Below are 15,569 nucleotides of genomic sequence, written 5' to 3' on the forward strand. Positions count from 1 at the left end.
AGGACTGCTAGCATATGTGACAATTTCTTGCGAAGACAACAGCTAGTGTGTCAAATTTGTTTAAGTGTACTCAATGTGTAGGTATGTATTAACGTTTAAAACAATACACGAATTATGCGGAGCGGTTGCGCCGCTCCATAAAAGAAAAAGAATTAACCGATGAAGTGATAGTTTACTTCATTGTTCGGGCATGTCCAATGTGCATTGCGAAGCTTTTATGAAACTGGGAGTGTCAGCTTTAAGACGGTGTATGATGCGTCACTTAGAATCAGTGCTTCTATTACGCAAACTTCCTGACGGGCAGCATCACGATCGCGGTCATAAGCGAAGTAGCAATTCTCTATAAAGAAAGCGACTACAGTGCAGAAACAGACGAGATATAGATAGCACGAACAAACAGACGCACCGTAGTCGCTGTCGCTGTGGATTATCGACTGTGACGCTCAAAAAACTTGTTGCAATCATGCGCGCATCGCACAACGAGAAACTAATCGCCTGGTACCCACTGCCAGCTACATTTAACCTCCAAACATTAGCGTATCATAACAAACGCACTGATAAGGCCACTGATATAACCAGCCGAGGGATTTTTGCTTCTTGGTTGAGGGTCTACATAAATATGTATGTGCGATGTGATAAACAGCTAGCCTTTTAGGGCGCAGTTTCTAGACGCCCGTTCCTGGGTCGAGCGTCGGCTTAACCGCGCGTTCGTCGTAGTCTCCTACCACAGCTGGCTCGATGACGCTAATGCTAGCGTTGTCATACCGCTCCTGCCTCCGCTAAGGTGCTGATGGCACTCACCCACTGCCAATCGTTGCGGTGATTCCAGTCTGAAATTCTTTGCCTCTACACATCGCTCGCGCCTTCCTTGTCGTCTTCCACAGCTGGCTCCGATGCCAGTCATCAATTCCAGCGTTCCCTTACCAGTCCCTCCCTCTTCGAAGGCGCTGACGGCACTGGCCCACTGCCGGTCGGAGCGATTTCTTAAAAAAAATGTAACTGGAACGCCCATGCATTTCCTCGGACACTTCGAAAATTGATGTATCGGAGTTGGTGCTCACAAGAGAACTCGTTCCAAGTGGATGCGCCGTGCGGCTATAATTCGCAGGTTGAAACATGTGGCTTAATGTAATTATTTAAAAAGTGGATTAGCGTAATTACGTTAATTATTCGACTGACCGTTTTCATTTCTCGTAGCAGCAATGGCCGCCTCGTCGAGTAATGTAGATCAAGGGTTAGAATGGTGCAATCTGCCATAGGCAAACTTTAAAAAGTTTGGGGCAGCTAAAAACAACAGACACCCTGTATGTTCTGAGAAGATGGTCGTAATTATGTGAGACGCAGGTTTGATTTCGTCCAGCACCGGATAAATTTTAAAGCATCTTATTTTTAAAGCGGCGCACGCGCTTTGGCATATACCATGAGACCCAAGTTGTCATGAAAGAGGTTCACTGAAGAGCGGGAACATTTTCAAGTATTTTTTGTTAGTATTTATAATCACAATTATTTAAATAAGCGTAATGCACACCACCAAGTTAACCAGAAGCGAGGAATTATGTTTCTATTACGAAACTTAGCCAATCGCCCCCTCGTGGTTACGTGCCATATGTTAAAGGGCGACACAGCAACATAACTCAGTGATTCCAAGTTGGCGTCAAAAGGGTTAGACAAAAACACACATATCGCGAACTCGGCGAAGTTCCCAAAGAATGCTAATCGCAATAAAAACGCCGAGATGAAAACCGTAACAACTTGTTGTGGGTTGTCATGGAGGAAGGAAAATAGGCACTGGCTAGTTAGGATCAGTTGGAAGAGAGTGTGGCGGAAGTCACGTGGTATTTTTCGCAAAGGAGGAGCACTGGGACTGGTGTGCAAAACATCAACGTTGCCGTAGCAACCGCGCTCCTGAAGCTCTCGATGCAGCCCTCGTCCTCTGAAAAGTGAGATAACAGTTTTCGGTTCGTGCCTATTTCACAACACATCCTGTTCGCGAGACAAGCTGACTTTGGAGTGCGGTTTGTAAGCTTGAAAGTTGTGTTTTGGGTCTGTGAGTGTGAGTCGTCAGTCAGCAACGGAGACGTTGAAGCAGTCACGGCTCGGGCCTTCGCCGTCTTCTTCGACGTGCAACGGGAAAACACATGGGCGCGTCTGCATCACTAAAATTGTTACAGAAGTTTCGTAGGCTTTGTCCTGACGTCCATCAGCAGCGCACAATTCCGGCGGCTCGTAGCAGTGCAAGTTCAAAGCTGACGCCTATCTGCTTCGGCGAGCTGATTGGAGGCACAACAAGAGATGGCACACCAACATGGCAGCACTTCCGGTTTCAAAAACGTGACGTCGAGGCCTCTCCTATTTTGTGTATCCTCCATCTGGGTTTGCCACGTCCACGCTGCGTCCAGAATTTTCAAACGCCATTTGGCGGTATTCGAAACGCAAGTCATTGACGTTTCTCGCCGTCTGTGACGTCACGACGGTCTGTGTGACGTGTTTAAAGCCCCGCCCCTTGCAGTTCCGCGGTAATACGACTTCATACTTGGGAGGAGCTATTTGCGTAATTCTTTCTTTTTCAGAGTTTGTATCGCGGATCGACATCGACGTGCAACAAAATGTGCAATTCGTCTCATTAGGATGTGAAACACAGCAATAAAAGTGGCTTTGTAGTATACTGCTAAAATGGCGGGATCGAATCGCGGCCACGGCGGCCGCATTTCGATGGGGGCGAAATGCAAAAACACCCGTGTACTTAGATTTAGATGCACGTTAAAGAACGCCAGGTGGTCAAAATTTCCGGAGTCCTCCACTACGGCGTGCCTATCAGAAAGTGGTTTTGGAACGTATAACCCCATAATATAATTTTAGGAATACTGCTAAAATGCAGATATGTACAGTGCTCACGGAATGAAACGCGTCAATTTAGGGCTAAGTAATGCGCATACTATCGCTTCAACCGGCTGCAGTTCGTGTCCCATCGACGTAATTCTGGCGCGTACACTTACATCGGAGCCCTCGTCACCTTTGGTGACCAAATTCCTAGCGACATGACATTGTGCTCTCGCGTACTTTGCACATATGTAGGGCTGTACTAAATGCTCCGTGTCCTATTTCAATCCGTGAGCACTGTACACTACACCTGCGACGTCAACATTCTTTTATTTTGTATTTTTATTACCGCTACCAGTGCCTTTTCTGTGTTTTACGACATCTCGTTCTAATCGTAGTATTGACGTATCATTCGCACTACTGACATCTGTATGTGGCTTCATTTCAAGGCGTCCAGAGCTACGTGCGTTCTTAAGACTGAAACTTCCATAGGAGTCATATATAGGTACTGGCTTCCATAGGCATTCCATAGGAGTCAAATCGCTTTAGCATCATCATCTTCATCTTTTTTTTTTTTTTTCACTGACATCTTTATTTAGGCACTCGATCGAGCTCACAACCGGCCTGAATCTCCTGTCGCACATATAATTGACGCGGCTACCTTTAATAGCCATGTCGTCGGAGGGCAACAATCTTTCAACTTTATATCCATCATACAGAGAACATTTGATGCTAATTCCAGTACCAGTATCTCTGTAGTTGTACTTTTCGATGAATAGGCCTTCGATATTTTGCACATGGGCAGCGACGGAGTTGGGAGTATAACGCTTTCGAGTGATTCGAAAAGCGAGGCGCCGACAATGGCAGGGCATATCTGTATTATTTGTTATTATTATTATTATTATTATTATTATTATTATTATTATTATTATTATTATTATTATTATTATTATTATTATTATTGTTATTATTTCAAACGCTGTGTGCGCAACTGGGCGCGCCAGGATACTGCATCCAAAAGCAAAAGCACTGACGAAGATATTGATATCCTAAAGACGATTCAAGCACATCCTGAGACACTTCCGACTGGACTTCGGCTGCAAATGCGGATAACACGCGCAAAGTGGATTTAGTGGAATAAGCCGGAAAATAGTCGTCGGGGTGTTTGTTTGCCCGCGGTGCCATTTCTGTTGTCACGCGTTAGTGGGTTCACCTCTTTCGTTGTTCCTGACGATGCTTTTTTTTTTGCATCATGTTTATCTCTTCGAAATGGCTGGGTTTCCAAGCGTAGGTATCGGCTTGCAATAGTAGGCGCTCTCTATATATTGGTCAAAAGCATAGTAGCTTGGGCGAGTTGGTATGTCATTACTTTTTTTAGGCTTGTAGCGCAGCCCAGAAAGAGCAAAAAGGAAGGTGGAAGGGGTCATGAAATGGAACGGAGAACAAGAGTGAGCGCTCAATCTGTTCTCCGTTCCATTTCATTACCCCTTCCACCTTCCTTTCTTGCTCTTTCTGAGCTGCGCTAAAGCCTAAAAAAGTCTATATATAGGCTTTATTTACGAATAAGTTGTTTGTTTACATCGCAGAGAATGCATGTGCGGTGGTGGATGACGTATAGGTAGCGGGAACGCGTTCCGTGTTTTTTTTCTTATATATATATATATATATATATATCCCGAAACTCTCCAATGTTGTAACCGGGCATTCTAGCGAAGAGAATTGCGCGCGATGTGAATTGTGTTGCTCGTCTTCCTGGGCACAATTAATAGTTGGCCCAATAAAAAAAAGGTCAGATTATCAAACTGAGACATTAAGCATTCGTTCGGTTCTTTGCCCTCGCCACGTCGTGACGATCTTGATGTAATCTATCAATTCGTATCTTCGCCCGCAAGATGTCTAGAAGCTGTGGCTTGCATGCAGCCGAATAACCAACCCAGTCCCAGCGAATGAAGATTAAGTGTGGGAAGCGTAGTTGACCAGACTAAACGTAACTAAGCGTTGCCCTTTACCATCCCTTTTATAGGCGCACGTACGGCGGCTGTCACTTGTCGTTTTAATAAATTGGAACTGTTCCTGTACATTGCCGTCCCTAACGCCGTTGACTGTCGTTAACATTTCGCGTTGACGAAATGACCCAGCTCACGTTGATCGGTTTGACCTTGACGACCTCGTCTACAGCTATTGACGTGCGAACGCTGCGGGGGCGCGAATGACGGTTTTCTTTAGCCTCGGATAAGCAATCCGTGATTTATAACGTGCGTTTTGTTTTCTTTCTTTTAGTGCACTGTGTTCTGCGTACTGTACGTAGTATGCCGTGCCCCGTCAGTGGCATTCCGTAAATGAAAGGTCACTATAATTTCCTTTCTTTCTTTTTCGAGGAAATTTATATCCGGCAAGGCACATGGGGTATGTAACAAAATCAAACAAAAGCTTGCAACGCTGCACTGTGTCGAAGCTGAAGCAATGTATCGGCGGACATATTGCACGTCAGCCCACGAGTGTAGTTTTCAGGAGCGTCTGGCGTCAGTTCAGCGTTTTTTTTTTTTTTTTGCGATCATAAGTAATCTATTTTTAAGTTGTGGAGAGAGTCCTAATCGTTTTCAGGATATCCTTGCCGGCGTAGAGCTCTATCATATTGCATAAAAGCGCGTATTTACGAATATTTACAAGAAAAAAAAACAAGAGGTTGAGTCAAAACAGCATCCAAGATGTGCACGGTATAGCAATTGGTCGTCTAACCAAATAAACGAATAGAAGAAAGAGGACGGAAGGAACTTGCTGCCGACCACACTGTTGCAGTCTAGCGCAGTCTGCTGACACCCGAACGGCGTCATGCATAAGAAAAAGGGGGGTGGGTGGGACTACGTATTAGGTTGTGTGTATCAAGTCGCCAGACGTAAATCATGCAGTGGTGGAACAGCGGGCGCCGATTGCGCCAAACTGCGCCGAGAGCTGGCCTTTGCTCCATCTGGGGCCAAAACGGCATTTTAGCGGAAGGTTGCGCCGAGCCTGCGCCATAGCATGCGTAAGAGCGAAGCCCTGCTTCCGTCGACGCTTCACAGCTAGCAAAACATGTTAAAACCGACAGCACACTATCATCATCACAGAAGGAAGCAGTGTCCTGTTCACAGAGTTTCGCACTGCATACTGAGAAACTCTATGGGCCCGTTGCAGTTGTCCCGTTGGTCATTCGCGGAATTTTCCTTGACGGACGTACAATGTAGTGCCGCTGTACTGTCTTGCTGGCGCTTTATTTCGGTGTCCATCGAACCTGCGTGGTACCGCGGTGTTTGCCGAAGCAGGATGGCACATCCTAGGATTAAAGGCAAGCTTTTTCGATGTCGTAGCTTGTCCTCGCTACGACGTACAACGCCTCTCTCTCAGGACAACTCTAAACCGACTGGACTCGAGGCCGTTCTCCGAGTTAATGATACTTGGACAGTGACCACACCCTGCACTGGCACGAAAAGCGATTCCTGCACTACTACACTACTTGAAGTGCATCGGTTTAAGAGACCGCTGATAGTGTCCCTGTGCATCATCCCACGTGCACTAAGTGCTCACTCTTTCCCTATTTTCCTCTTTCTATTCCCCCTTTCCGTTACCCCCGTATAAGGTACACCAAACGGGGCGCTCGCGTGGTTGACTCCCCTGCCTTTCTCCTCCTTGATCTCTCTCTCTTTTTCGATGCTTATGAATAATAACGGGGCTTTGCAAAAGAGCCGATGCGATCAAAATCACACGAGGGGCATAGTTAAGAATGGTATTAGCGAATGAGGTCGAATGTGGTATACACGGCGAGAGTCTGCACTTCGATGAGTGCCGCCATGTTCGTTGACGCAAAACTATATTGCGTCTATTTTAGGTCGCTGCCTTATTTCTAGGAAATGGCATCGCCGACGAAAACGCAAAACCCTATTTGCGCCTCGCGCATGCGTAGTGGCGCTGACGCTATTTTTTTTGCGGCGCCTGTACGAAAGCTCCCTAATTTGCATGGCATGACATGAGTATTTTGCATGACGTTCAGTGCAGGCGCGCGTGCTCGATCTGCCTTGCGGTGAGCCTTTGCGCACAAGCCGTGACTGACGCACTTTGTGGCATCTTGGGGGTAATAAACGCGTTTGTCGACAATCTATTCTTTGATGCCTTCTCTGCGCCGTATCGACGCACCCGCCGTAGCGCTCCTTGTGCGTCGCGGTGTGGAAGAGTGCCACGTCATTTCCTGACCGCGCTTGCAGGGTAAGCCTCGCGCACATCCGTCTCCACAACGTATCGACTATATATAAGTTACAGTGTGCATAGTACTTGGTAAGGACACGTGCGTTTGACCCTGCACCAAAAAGTGCTTGCTACTGCGCCGAGTCTGCTTATTGCCCGCGCTAGGACCTGCGCCGAAAGGTGAAATGGCTGTTCCACCACTGACCGTGCATAGTTAAGAATGGCATTAGCGAATGAGGCCGAACGTGGTACAGGGCGAGAGCCGCGTACCACATTCACATGCAGACATGCGTGCAGACATGCATCATGCATGTCTGCATGTCTGTATGTCTGAATCACACATGCAGGGGGCGCCGTAGGTTTTACCGAAGCAATCTCATAGGTGACTTCGGCGACGCGGCGCAAAATGTGGTAGGGGACATTATAGTGCGGTTGGAGCTTTTCTGAGAGACCAATTATTCGAGATAGTGACCAGTAAGGTACTGGGAAACCAGGCGGGTAATTGGTGTCGCTTCTGATGGCAATCGCAGTGGGACTTTCATGATGCCTGCGACAATACGTGCAGGACAATACGTACTACCTTTCAATTACCTGCCTTTATTTGCTACATGATGTTATACTTAGGGGTCGCGGTGTTTCGTGAAGCCTCTTGTCTGAAGCCCTTTGAGCGTCATATGTGCCTCGAAGACACCTAGTCACAGGGAACACCAAGTTATACCTAGCGGTTGGGCTAGTTCGTGTAATCTTGTCTGAAATCTGTTGCTCTGAATTTGTTGCTCTTATAAAGAGCAATTTTTGTTGTTGCTCTTATAATGAGCAACAACAAAAAAAAAAAAGCTTGGAAAGACAAACGTAAGCACTGGAATAGAACGCAACGGCCGTCGTTTGCCGACTGAATGGCAGATGGCAGCACCAGACCGCGATGCAACAAACGCACTAGAGTTAACCCAGGCGGGCATGCGCCTTCTTGGGCGCCTTGCCAGCGACCTGCTCCTATAGCGGCGATAAACGAGAAAGCACGTACGTCAGCGGAATCAGGCTAATCCACTCGGTATAGGTGCAACCTTAATTAAGAAGCAAGAAAGACGCTATGGATTAGAAAGCTGTCGTTCGAGTTGATAAATATAGGAAGGCAGCGTTAGCAGGCCACGTAATGCGTATAATATATATATATATATATATATATATATATATATATATATATATATATATATATATATATATATATATATATATATATATATATATATATGAAGATGTGCAGGCAACGAAACTAGTCTGAGATAGCCACGAACTTTTGCGATGTCGTGACATTAGTACGTTTGCTGGCACGTGATATAGTTAGCGGAAGGCTTAATTGTAGTTGGAGGTCGGCGCGACTGGCCTTCATTCATGTTCATGTGTTCATGGACAACGAACAGATCGCGCCCCGAATAGTGTCCAACGACGGGTAACGTCCAGCAGTGGACATTCCACGTCATTGGAGGCTCGTCGGACACGCGTCTCGCGGATATTCGGCCCTCGCTATATATATAGATATATATATACACACATTTATTTCAGTCTCTGAATGGACACGAAACTGTCGGTCCGACGATGGCAATGTCAGGTCGTTCGCAACATCGTTCCTTTTTCTTTTCACCTCGCAGGTGTGCGAGGAACAAGGCTGCGAGGACTCGGTGTTCCCGACGGCCATGAACCTGCTGGACCGGTACCTGTCCGTGGCGGTGGCGCGCAAGTCTCAGCTGCAGCTGCTGGGCTGCGTCTGCCTGCTGCTGGCCTCTAAGTTGCGTCAGACCCGCGCGTTGGCCGTCGACGTGCTCGCCTACTACACTGACCACTCGGTGACCGTCCAGGAGATACAAGTGAGCTTCTTTTCTTTACGCGAACATTCGACTCGTGTAGCTTCGTTAACGCGCAATGAGACAACGGGCCATGTCGTTGTGGGGCCGTGTTGTAGGGCAGTGTCGGCGACTTTGCGAGGGAGTCGCTAAATATAGCGAGTTTTCGGTCACCTTAAAGGGACACTAAAGAGAAAAAATGATTTCTTGTGCACCTGTAAATTACCTTTCTACGACACTAAAAACACCGCTCTTACCACGATAAAGCGATTGGTAAGCCAGAAAAAGCGCAAGAACGAAAGACGGGTGGCGACGCCTCCTTGACGCTCCTACACTTGGTGGCTGTGACGTCATGGATTTTTATGGCATCTTCTAGGACCTACTTACTTATATAGCGGTATAGCTTGACTACATTGTGTTCTAAAGGAACCAAATATTAAACACAGCAAGTTTCGGAAACCTTTACTCAGCCAACGCGGTCCAAATGCGAAAACATACTATGGAATCCCTGACGTCACACGGACGCACCGGCGTCGGGGTTTCGGCGCGAAATTCAAATACTCACACTTCGACCTTCATTTTCTCATCTAATAATCAAACTGTTATTTTGAAATGACTGCCTGCAGGGTTCTCAAACAATGCTTTATTAGTCTAAACTGATTTATTGTTTCGCTTTATTGTCGCTTTAAAAACTGCCTCCTCCCCGACTTTTCTTTTAAGTCTTAGCGTCAGGTTTAGTGACACATTCGGGGACGTAAATAGCCAGTAAATTGATCTGGTAAAATTTATTGCGGGACTTTGGCTAATTACAATGCCTCGCACTCCGGTTTTGTCACTGTAGCCTTCCAAAGACACATAGCAGGGCTTATTTGTGAGCCAACGGGGTGCATCAAAAGCTGATTTTCTAGGCGAAGCGCGGTCTTCAGATCTCACACCGTTTTGGAAAATCGCAGGTTGTTTTCTTTTACCGCGTTTCCGTCGTTGACTCGCCAGTCTAAGAGACAATTTAAAGCTCTTGTTTTTAAAAAATATTGAGAAAGATAGCTGGGAACATTTAAAACATTAGAAAAGCAAAATTACGGGCTAGTCATCGTCGTCGTAACTTAGCGATTGCCCGCAAAAGAAAAGAAAATGGAGTGACCTGGCGACTTTGTCGAGAACCTAGTCACCAACGGAGTGGCGTCGGATTCGTGCTCTCAAGGTTGTCGGTTCGAATCCCTGTATACAAGACACCAACATCTTTCAGGCTAAAAGCGGTGCTTGATTCTGAAACCAGACGTGTCGAAGGCCAGTGGTATAACATACTGTACCCGGCCACGACCCTATAATTCAGTACAGCCGCCTTCAGATTTAAACCGAATGACGAAAACCAACATCTAGTGGCTTAATGTTAACAAAGCAAGTTTTAAGTAGCAAAACTTGAGTGGTTTAGACTGCAGACTCGTTAAGCTGGCACATTCAAGGCAACCCAACAAGAACAAATCTCGAGCAGCATCCGCATAAGAAGCAAGACATGCGCTTAAAGAAAGGTTTAGCTCGGATTTCGTTAATCAAATACATTTAAAGCACAGACATGCTGTCACAGACCAGGACTGTCACATGACTGGAGGGATTGAAATAGAATTGTTGCATTTGAGATAGAAATATAGTTACTCTAGGAAGCAGAATTCTGGTTTAGTGCCTGTAATTTTGCACGATGATTATCAAATAATTGTAAACCTAAAGTAAAGGACGCAAGCACGAAACTTACAAATTCGTAACCCCGCACCAAACACAGGTATCGCAGTTCTGTAAAGTGCACCTGTTAGAGAACCTAAAGCACGCAAACTTAATAATTAATTTACAGCTTACGTGGAATTGGTAAAATGTTTACGAGAGTTTCGGTAAAGTCCTACTCACGATTAGTGGTATATATTTTAGAGCGGTGTATGATGACTCATCACATTTTGTCCGCTTTGTATGTATCATTTGTGGTTTGCAGAATTGATATCGAGTTTCAGTGCGGAGTTACAAATTTGTAAACTTAGTAGTTGAGCTTTGTTCTTATTATTGCTATCTTCAAGCATATTTCTAAAAGAAATTGACGGCACAAATAAAAAATCTGCTTTCTGTAGTCACTAGGTTTTAAGTTTTTCTTGTCAATGCAAAAAAAAAATAAACATAAAATTCACTGTAGCTGTTGCTGAGCAAAACGATTTATCCTCTACAAAGCATTTAGATTAGGAGCTGTCGAGGTAAGGAGGCCTCTCTAAGTGTGTTCCGGTTAAGTATGGCGGAACCTGTGCAAGCTGCGACCACAGAACCGCAAAGCAACTGCCCTCTGTGACTACGCTCTCAAAATCATAGTTCAGCGGTGCTTAGCGGCCAATACAGCCGCGTTCTATTTGGCCTTATAAGGAACTCGCTAGCTGTGGTTCCGCGCCTCGCCCAGTGGGGTCACCAATTCCCGTAGCCGCAGCGCCAGCGTGTTGACCTCTGACCTCGCGTCGACCAATCAGGAGCGATAACCAAGCGAATAATAAAGGAGTTCGTCCAAGCTTCCGCCATTGATCCCTCCCCTTGTATGACGACGGATCGATGAAAGGATTACGGCCGGATTACTGGCGCACAGTGTACGGGCACGTCTGGACAGTGGGCCATCTCTTCTGCTTCACATTTCTGCGCGGCTGACGCGATCCGTAGCTTTGACAGCGATGCACGGATTTCGTAGAGCGGAGCACAGTAGCCACGCGCACGGAAAGGCGTTACAGGAGAAAGCTGAGGGCCTGATAGACGAAAGGAGGCGTCCTGAAAGAGCACAGGGGTTTCGTGACGGCTCGCCGCGGGGGGCAAAGGTCACCGGGGAAGACCGATCGCTGGGAGAGGGTACGAGGCTGGAGGAGCCAGACGCTGGTCGGCGCTCCGTACACTTCTGTCCAGGATGGTCGAGACCGTCCCTGACACTTTTGTTACCGCTGTCAAAGGATTGTTCGTCCCGCTTCTTCTTCGAGTGCGTTGCCGAACGCTTTGCAGTCCCGCTATTCCACGCGCCCAGCACACGCCCGTCTGAAACGGGGAACGCGTGGCGGCGAGTGTTGAAGGCTTGACTGTTGACGTCGGAATGGGCTGCCCCCACCGCCGTCTGGACAGTCTGTTCGTCTGTCTCTGAGTTCTTGCGTCCGGTCGGCGTAGCCTAGCCTCCTTTGTTTGCTTTTTCTTTATTCTCGTCTGCACCGGTGAGCATCCATCTGGGCTTGCTTCGTCTGCTACTTTTTCTGTGCACTTCTGCTAGCCGTCTGTTTCGCTCTTTTACTTAACTTTCCGTCCGTGTTCCGTCTGCTTACTTTCTCTCGCATACACGGTTGTATTTCCTTTTTTTTCTGCTTCTGCTTCACATTTTGCCCGTATATTCTGTCGTGCTCGTTACTTCATTAACGTTCTGTCTTCGCATTTTCTGCAGCGGAAAAAAAAGTCCGCAATTCGGCTCGCATGTCCGCGGTCAATGACTTCCCGTCCATCTGGTGACCAGCGATATCGTTGTCAAAATCTTACGCGCCATAAGCTGATTTTCTATTCCACGAGAGCGCGCTGTCTCCTCAACTATACGCTACGGTGGAGCCTACACGTGCGTGCCTACGCCAGCGCTTGAGCCCGTCCCGTGTGCGTATGAAGGCTTCCTAAACTACGCGTGCGAGCTGGCGAACAAACTGCCGCACGCAGTCCGGTTGCAGCCGTCTTGAAAGGCGGAAGCTTTGGTGTTAGTCAGTCCGGCAACTTGACAAATGCTTTTCTCATCTCTCTCTCTCTTCCGCTGCCTTATCTACTGCTTCTCACCGTTATGTAGCAGTTCTGATCGCTACCTGCTGACGCCCGGCTCCTTTTCCCCGCATACATCGAATGGGGTGGGGAGCTTGCGGGAGAGGTGTTTGAGAGATAAGGGGCCTGCTTGACGTTCCCATTTGCCCGCCGTGCACCATTAGCCACCGATTATTCAAATCAGCTCTTGCGAGTGGGATGCAGATAGTATATAAGGGAGACCGCAATTCTGCTGCATTCTGTCGTGTTCCTCGCGCTTTTTATGTTACATAAAGAGCGTATGGTGGGCACGCGTACCACTCCTCCATTCTGTTAGCAGCGTTACGCAACTGCAACACCAGGTGGCGCCGCTAGCAAGCATAGCGGCTAGGGGACCCCGCCCCGTTCTTAATCAGCGTCATCAGCGGCGTCCTTGCGCGAGGCAGCAAGATGGCGGTGCGGACGCAATAGCAAACGGGTCAGCGAGTATTTTGGTTGAGATTAAAAAGAAGAAATTGTGCTGGGCAGGCCGCGTAATGCGCAGCGGACATTGTGACGGCAAACGGGAAGGTAACACAGAAAAAGAAGGCCGTTGGACAGCGTTTGTCCTGTGCCCTTGTGTTGCCGTCATAGCGAACTTGAAACAAGTCGCCCAAGTTTACACTATAAATTTCGCAGAGCACTCGCTGATAGTTAAATTATATATAGAAACAGAATGGGTTCCCAAGGACAGGGAAACGCTGTTTAGAGCAGTGAAGGATTAGGTTGTGTGCTGAGATTACAGATTTTGCGTGCATTGGATGGAATCGGCTTAAGACAAGAGTGATTTGACAAGGCTGGGAGACGGTCTTCCCCGCGCAGTGGACATAAGGGGTCATGATGATTATGATGACAATAGCACACAAAGCGAGGATACCTGTTTAGCGAGGCATTCTGGGTAGCGCCGGTGCGTGTACGTGGGTGGGAAGGCTCCCGCTGTAAGAACGCGTATAGGTAGCGTTGAATTAGAAACAAATCCGCATCTGTGGGTCCTATAGTCATATCTTTGTGGTGGCAGCTTGGGTATTTAACGCCTTGGGCCATCATTTTGGAGACCTCTACCGGCAGTAATTGCATATTCCAGACGGTGCAGCAGCTTGCTGTGTGGGCGAGTTGGTGTGTGAGCACTGTACATTTCTCAAAGGGCCCCTCACCAGGTCTGGCCATCTTGAGCTGACAAGGGCAGAGAATACAATGCGCGCCAACGATCGTGTTTGCAAAGAATTACATCGCTACGCGCCGCGGAAAGGTATAAAATTTCAATCCGAACGCTGCTTCTTCTCCTCGCGGCCGCTGCGCTCCAAGATGGTGACGTATTCGCGTCCCAGCGTCTACGTACTCGGGTCCGCAGTGTGACGTCGCTCGTGGTGACACGTCACTTCGAGAATTATTCAAGGCACCATCTGTTATTTGTGTGATCTGTTGTTTTAATTGATATTTGAAGTTTAGAGAAATAATAAAACACACAAACGAATTTTTGCGTGTTTTTTGTTTTACTTCGTACCGAAGCAAGAGAGATGGTACTTCCGCTTCGTCTGCTTGTTCCCATGGCCGTGCAGTCACGTGCGTAGGTACCGAAACGGTGCCATTTTCTACCATGTTGCAGCGCGTGATCATGCTGTGCGATCCGCTTGTTCTGCCTCAGTATTCGTGTAGCATTGAAATATACCGCTAGTCGTGTGCGAACGAGACAACAGCTCGCGCGCGACGCTGTCAGCGGAAGTGCGTATCGCCGAAAAGGAAAGCGAGGAGAAAAAAAAAATGAAGGCGGGGCGTGTGACGTATGCGTCACGCGATCCTCGAGTTCCGGTATGGGAGAACGCGGGGAAGGAATTCCGCTTGCGGAGGCTAGACGGCGCGAGAGGAGGAAGCGCTTTGCTTGGCAGTGGAGCCCGCCTGCTGAAATAATTGATTCGCAGCACTGAAACATTTCTATCTCGGTTATTAATGAGCTGATTTGAAAATTTTTTGCGGCAGAACGCTCACCAGAGGACATGTAACAACTTGCAGCGTGTGACTAAAATTTACTACGGGGCCTCGTGAGGGGCCCTTTAAACACCTAAACGCCATACTGACTCTCCAGCGGCCGTGGTCAGTCCTGTCATCGAGCCGAAATCCGCGCTCCAGTGCATTGTCTCCCCTCTCTGTTGCCGAGATCGAGCTGTGTCATAGGTCTAGAAAGGCACTGCTAAGTCGGACGAAAAAAGCCTTAGTCAAAATCGAGTCCTGGATTCCGTGACATGAGACCCCACGTAGAAATCCAGCTGGTGCTTTCTACAGGTCTTCCGTCTCCACCAACCGGGCTTGGAGTCACCGAAGCAAATCAGCGCGCGATGCTTGCACGCTCTGAGTCCCGCGTATACGAGTGACTACATCTCGTTTTGTACATCTGTATGTATCTCTCCTTTTATAAGATCGACACCCTCAGAAGATCGCCTCAGCCAAAAGCCTGTCTTCTGCTCTGCTGGCGACCACAAGGCCATTAGCATCAATGTCAAGATCGTTTTCGAAGACCATAAACCGTCCGGCGTTAGGACGCACGCTCAATTTCCAGCTGCTCGCACTTGACGGCTGATCCGGGCCTTCCTTGGGGCCGCGACTCCGTGAGTGGTTCGAGGCAGACGTAGCTCACCCAATAGACTTGTCTTTTCTGACGTCGTGTATAGTGCAGTACGCCCGCGCATCGCCGAATGCGTGTTGGTTTCTTCTTTGCAAGAAACAGAAGTTCGCACGGTGTTTGCGATATTCCCGACACAATGCCACATTGTGCTGCTGCTATGATTGAAGATGTTCGCGTTTCGCACTCGAGAGCATCAACTAGGCTGTTAAATACGAACCCGTGGTAGCGTTTGCGCACGGTGCTCTCGTTTTGGCTTC

At 47.8% G+C, this 15,569-nt stretch overlaps 2 protein-coding genes across 5 annotated transcripts in view; one reads left to right on the forward strand and one right to left on the reverse strand.

The window, feature by feature from the left end:
- The window catches only part of LOC126544386 (uncharacterized), a 206,226-nt gene that overhangs the window by 147,609 nt on the left and 43,048 nt on the right, over positions 1–15,569 (reverse strand). The gene's annotated exons all lie outside the window — the stretch shown is intronic.
- LOC126544393 (G1/S-specific cyclin-D3-like) overlaps positions 1–15,569 on the forward strand; it is a 57,250-nt gene that overhangs the window by 1,944 nt on the left and 39,737 nt on the right. Inside the window, exon 2 of the mRNA XM_050191707.2 lies at positions 8,688–8,903. Coding sequence (XP_050047664.1) covers positions 8,688–8,903 — 216 coding nt within the window. The remainder of the gene's footprint in view (positions 1–8,687; positions 8,904–15,569) is intronic.

This window comes from Dermacentor andersoni, chromosome 10 (genome assembly GCF_023375885.2).
Source record: "Dermacentor andersoni chromosome 10, qqDerAnde1_hic_scaffold, whole genome shotgun sequence".
NCBI lineage: Eukaryota > Metazoa > Arthropoda > Arachnida > Ixodida > Ixodidae > Dermacentor > Dermacentor andersoni.